This window comes from Colobus angolensis, unplaced genomic scaffold (assembly GCF_000951035.1).
Source record: "Colobus angolensis palliatus isolate OR3802 unplaced genomic scaffold, Cang.pa_1.0 Scaffold420, whole genome shotgun sequence".
In the NCBI taxonomy this organism is placed as follows: domain Eukaryota; kingdom Metazoa; phylum Chordata; class Mammalia; order Primates; family Cercopithecidae; genus Colobus; species Colobus angolensis.
In genome coordinates, this window is record NW_012117600.1 from 333,430 (window position 1) to 339,138 (window position 5,709).

At 44.4% G+C, this 5,709-nt stretch overlaps 1 protein-coding gene across 1 annotated transcript in view; it reads right to left on the reverse strand.

The window, feature by feature from the left end:
* The window catches only part of EXD1 (exonuclease 3'-5' domain containing 1), a 57,995-nt gene that overhangs the window by 28,165 nt on the left and 24,121 nt on the right, over positions 1-5,709 (reverse strand). The window contains exons 4-5 of the mRNA XM_011956677.1: positions 771-828; positions 342-469 (exon numbers count right to left, since the gene is read on the reverse strand). Of these exons, the coding sequence (XP_011812067.1) occupies positions 342-469; positions 771-828 (186 nt within the window). The remainder of the gene's footprint in view (positions 1-341; positions 470-770; positions 829-5,709) is intronic.

Below are 5,709 nucleotides of genomic sequence, written 5' to 3' on the forward strand. Positions count from 1 at the left end.
AGAGCCTCAGCCGGGCGCAGTGGCTCACACCTGTAATCCCAGCACTTTAGGAGGCCAAGGTGGGTGGATCACCTGAGGTCGGGAGTTTGAGACCAACCTGACCAACATGGAGAGACCCTGTCTCTACTAAAAACACAAAATTAGCCAGGCGTGGTGGCGCATGCCTGTAATCCCAGCTACTTGGGAAGCAGAGGCAGGATAATCACTTGAACCCAGGAGGCAGAGGCTGCAGTGAGCCAAGATCATGCCATTGCACTGCAGCCTGGGCAACAAGAGTGAAACTCCGTCTCAAAAAAAAAAAAAGAAAGAAAGAAAAGAAAATTCAGAGGCCCTATACTCACCTGATGGGCTGTACTTGAAGTCATTCAGCAGAGAGGTAGTTGGTGCTTCAGGGGCAGGAGAAGCAGGCTCACATGCATTTAGGTCTTCAACCTTCATTTTCTCCATCCGGGTTCTTTCTGCATTTAGACTATCCTTACAAGAAACAACATTTGGGTGAATTTGTTCTTTGTCGTTGACACCGCACACAGATTTTGCCACACATTAACATTAAGGACAGTGGTCCTTCATTAACTAGAGGACCCATTTATCCACTGATTGCATTGACTTGAGGGCGCTATCTAACGACGGAAGAAAACACCTATATATTTCTTCTCATTTCTATGTCCTTGTGCCAAGGAATTAAGCAGCTGGTGAATTAGAGTTAAGGCTTTCTACCCTAATATGCACATTTGGGAAACATCATAATTAAGAAAATTATTCCATCTTACCTAACAGAAGATGCTTTTTCTCTCACTGAGCCTTGTTCCACTTCATCTAGTAGTTCCACTGTAAAATAACCAAATGGCTTCCAACAGAGTTTCCAATCAGAAATCAATTAACTACTCCACTACCCACACACTCCCAGTTTAACCATGTACTGCAAACAATAGTTGGAAATGAAATGTTAGTCCATAGAGGCTTTTACTGGCCAGCAATAAATACAACAGAAGAGATCATCTAAAGTACCAAAGACTCTCAATATTCTATCCCTACAAAGCTTCTTGGTTATCTAGAAGGATTGGAAACCTTTCTATATATCCCCTTCACCCTTTTTGTTCTAGGGAACCTTTGTGGTCAAATTAGTTCTAGAGATTTCTTTCTGACTCATCCCAATCTTAATGCACCTTCCCGCACATGGTGTGCTGTTTGAGGGTTTTCCCTTTTTTTTTTTTTTTGAGACGAGGTCTTGCACTGTCACCTGGGTTGGAGTGCAGGGGTGCGATCTCAGCTCACTGCAACCTCCGCCTCCCAGGTTCAAGCGATATTCCTGCCTCAGCCTCCCAAGTCCCATGACTGGGACTATAGGCATGCACGCCACCACACACAGCTAATTTTTGTATTTTTGGTAGAGAGGGGGTTTCACCATGTTGGCCAGGATGGGTCTTGATCTCTTGACCTCGTGATCCGCTCACCTCAGCCTCCCAAAGTGCTGGGATTACAGGTGTGAGCCACCACACCTGGCCTCATTTAGGTATTTTTCAAGCAAAAAGCTTCTATGTTTCAAAAGTCTCTTTTTTCTGTACTATCTAGAAATACTGAATCTGGAGCAGCGAAAAGGTAAAATTGACTGAAAAATGCTGATTAGCCATTATTATCCTTCATCTTGACAATTTTTATCCAAGATACTTTTGGGGAAGACTCCTCCATGGTTGATTGGGTCACAGGACAAAGAAATAAATGACTATCCTTAGAGCTTAAAAATTATGAACAAAGCCTAAAATCCCAGCACTCTGGGAAGCTGAGGCAGGCAAATCACCTGAGGTCAGGAGTTCGAGACCAGCCTGGCCAACATAACGAAATCGTGTCTCTACTAAAAAAAATACAAAAATTGGGCTGGGTGCAGTGGCTCACGCCTGTAATCCCATCACTTTGGGAGGCCGAGGGGGGGGTGAATCATTTGAGGTCAGGAGTTTGAGACCAACCTGGCCAACATGGTGAAACCCCGTTTCTACTAAAAATACAAAAAAAAATAGCTGGGTCTGGTGGCGCATGCCTGTAATCCCAGCTCCTGGAGAGGATGAGGCAGGAGAATTGCTTGAAACCCCGGGGGCAAAGGTTGCAGTGAGATAAGTTCGCACCACTGCACTCCAGCCTGAGTGACAGACTGAGAATCCGTCTCAAAAAAAGTATGAACGAAGGCCAAATCCTGGAGAAGAATTTAGGAGGCGATGAATTCCGTGCATACAGATCACAAAGCTGGTCAGTCATCAGCCTCCTGAGTTGGGGAGACGATAGCAGTGATTCCTTCACTTCTCTCTACAAACCCATTCACAGCCTAGCTTTGCTCCAATCCAGAGCTCTGTTTCACTGCAAAGGCCAATAGTGAAAACACAATTAAGAACTCCAACTACCACCACTATCCCTGCCATTATAAAAAAGTATTCAAGGGACAGAGTGTTCATGACAGCATACGCAATGAGAAAGAAATAGTTAGCTAGTTGTCCAGACTTGTATTCCCTGAAGTGGCTCTGGATTGGCAGTCATTAGTTTGGTGAGATTTTCATTTCCTCCTAAATTCTAGTTTCCTCACAAAGCAAAGCAATCTTTCAAGCAGTAGTAAACTCTCATTTACAGGAGTCCTTTCCTTTCTTTAGATCTGCCCCAAAGTGAGAGATGCACAGTCCTAAGAGGTCCCAGAGCGCTCATTCCTCCACTCCTTCTATCTAGCTCCTGATCTGTACTCCTTACAGGGCAGAAGCACAAAGCTCCCGGGTCCTTGAAAGCAAGAAATGTTCTTGCTTTCTCTTATCCTACTTGACATGTATGAAGCACACTGATGAGCTTCTACAGCTACTCTTTCAGGCAAACAATTGTACTTACTCTTGCTAAATGGTTTGTTTAACAGAAATGAAGAATAGGGCTGCTTCCTGTCATTCCAAAATCTGAAAAGCTCTGAAAACCAAAATTTTGTTGTAACGCTTGGTGGCAAAACTTGACCTGATATGCTATTTATAGTCTGATTTTTTTTTTTTTTTTTTTGAGACAGAGTCTTGCTCTGTCACCCAAGATGGAGTGCAGTGGCACCATCTTGGCTCACTGCAAGCTCCGCCTCCCGGGTTCACACCATTCTCCTGCCTCAGCCTCCCAAAGTGCTGGGATTACAGGTGTGATCCACAGCATCCAGCCTTTAAGTTCACTTTGATATGTACATGGCTCCCTTACTTACTCAAGTCTTTGTTCCAATGTCACCTGCTTGAGATGTTTTCTCTGTCTATCCCACATAAAATAGGACCTCCTTGTCACTCTAGTCCCCATAACATGTTTTATTTTTATTCCCAGCACTTACTGCCACCTAAAATATAAGCGCTTGTTTATTGTCTTGCATTAGAATATAAGCTCCTGGAGCGCTGGAACTTTGTCTTGATTATGGTTTTACTCCAGATCTCAGAACAGTGCCTGGCATATAGCAGCCACCAAATACTACGTTGAATTAATAGGAAAAAAAAATTAAAAATCTTATAATAAAGAAATTTAAGAGACACAGACATGATACCTATATACAGGCAATACTAGTAATGACTGAGGACAATACTTACTGCAGCACCAAACTTCTGCTGGAATTGATTAATGACTGTGTATGTCACCTCCTCTTCCTCTACAGGACAAGGATCGCATTAGATATATTGCTCTTCCTCAGCAACAGACTAGCTTTCCCACTAATTTTGGCCCTACTCATATATTCCTACCCTATTGCAACTCAAATGTCTAATGTTATTTCATTATCACCTGCATTAGCCCATCACACAGTGAACACTAATTAACATCTTGTTTGTCAAATCAGAATAAACAAAAGCCCCACCAATGATAATCTTACAAACTGAACTGTTTAAATGTCCTGTGATAATCCAGTAATGTTTCCCTCCTCATAATGTTTCCCTCCTCATAGGTTTATATCTTGAATACTTCAAGGCATACACTTTTTTTTTTTTTTTTAGACAAAGTTTCACTCTTGTTGCCCAGGCTGGCGTACAATGGCACAATCTCGGCTCACTGCAACCTCTGCCTCCTGGTTTCAAGCAACTCTCCCACCTCAGCCTCCTGAGTAGCTGGGATTATAGGCGCCCACCAAGCCCAGCCAATTTTTGTATTTTTAGTAGAGACAGGGTTTTGCCACGTTAGCCAGGCTGGTCTCGAACTCCTGACCTCAGGCGATCCACCTGCCTCAACCTCCCAAAGTGCTGGGATTACAGGTGTGAGCCACTGCGCCCAGTCAAAATTTGTTAATATTTTATTTAAATTGAGATGGGGTTTCACCATGTTGCCCAGGCTGGTCTTGAGCTTCTGGGCTCAGGCGGTCTGCACAGTCCGCCCACCTCAGCCCCCTGAAGTGCTGGGATTACAGGCATGAGCCACCATGCCCAGCCTTATTTTATTTTATTTTTAATAGAGATAGGGTTCCACTATGTTGCCCAGGCTGGTCTTGAACTCCTGGCTTCAAGCAATCCTCCCACTTTGGCCTCCCTAAGTGCTGGGATTACAGGCATGAGCCACTGTGCCTGGCCTTGTTTTGTTTTTAATGAAATAAACAAACAAACAAACAAAAAACAAACAAAAAAGCACCCCAAAACCCTACAACGGCTTCTCCTCTCATTTCAGGGTAAAAGTTTAAGTCCCAGTTGGCGCGCTGGCTCATGCCTGTAATCCAGCACTTGGGGAGGCTTAGGCGGGCATATCACAAGGTCAGGAGCTTGAGATCAGCCTGGCTAACATGGTGAAACCCCATCTCTACTAAAAATACAAAAATTAGCCAGGCACAGTGGGCACGCCTGTAGTCCCAGCTACTCGGGAGGATGAGGCAGGAGAATCGCTTGTACCTGGCAGGTGGAGGTTGCAGTGAGTCGAGATCTTGCCACTGCACTCCAGTCTCGGTGACAGAGCAAGACTCCATCTCAAAAAAAAAAAAAGATTAGCCAGGCATGGTGGCACATGCTTGTAATCCCAGCTACTGAGGAGGCTGAGGCAGGAGGATCACTTGAACATGGGAGGTGGAGATTGCAGTGAGCCAAGATCGCACCACTGCACTCCAGCCTGGAGGTCAGAGCAAGACTCTGTCTCCAGAAAAAAAAAAGTTTAAGTCCCTACAAAGCTCTACGAACTCCTCCTTGACTCATGGGTCCCATCTCATCTACTGCTTTTCTCCCTGCTCCAGCTGCTCTGATCTCCTTGCTGTTCCTTCAAGATCCTGGCATGTTCCTATCTCAGTGTCTTTGTAATTTTTTTTTTTTCAGCCTAAAGCACATTTCCCCAAGACATCCCTAAAGCTTGATCCCTCACCTCCTTCAGGCCTTTACGCAAATGTTATCATTTCAGCAAGACTTGTCCTGGATACCCTAAAATTGCAAAACCACCCTCCCTACATACTACTTCTCTTCCATTATTTTCCTCCCTAGTATTTGGCACTATTATAGTATGTATTTTACTTATTTATCTTATTTAGCATGTGTTTGCTGCTCAATAAGGGAAGGGATACCAATGTTCAGAATCCCCAATGAATGAGTGTACCCGAATAAATGAGTACACACACAGTATGCACTCAATTATTTTATTTTATTTTTTTTTTGAGACGGAGTCTTGCTCTGCCGCCCAGGCTGGTGTGCAGTGGCCGGATCTCAGCTCACTGCAAGCTCCGCCTCCCGGGTTTACGCCATTCTCCTGCCTCAGCCTCCC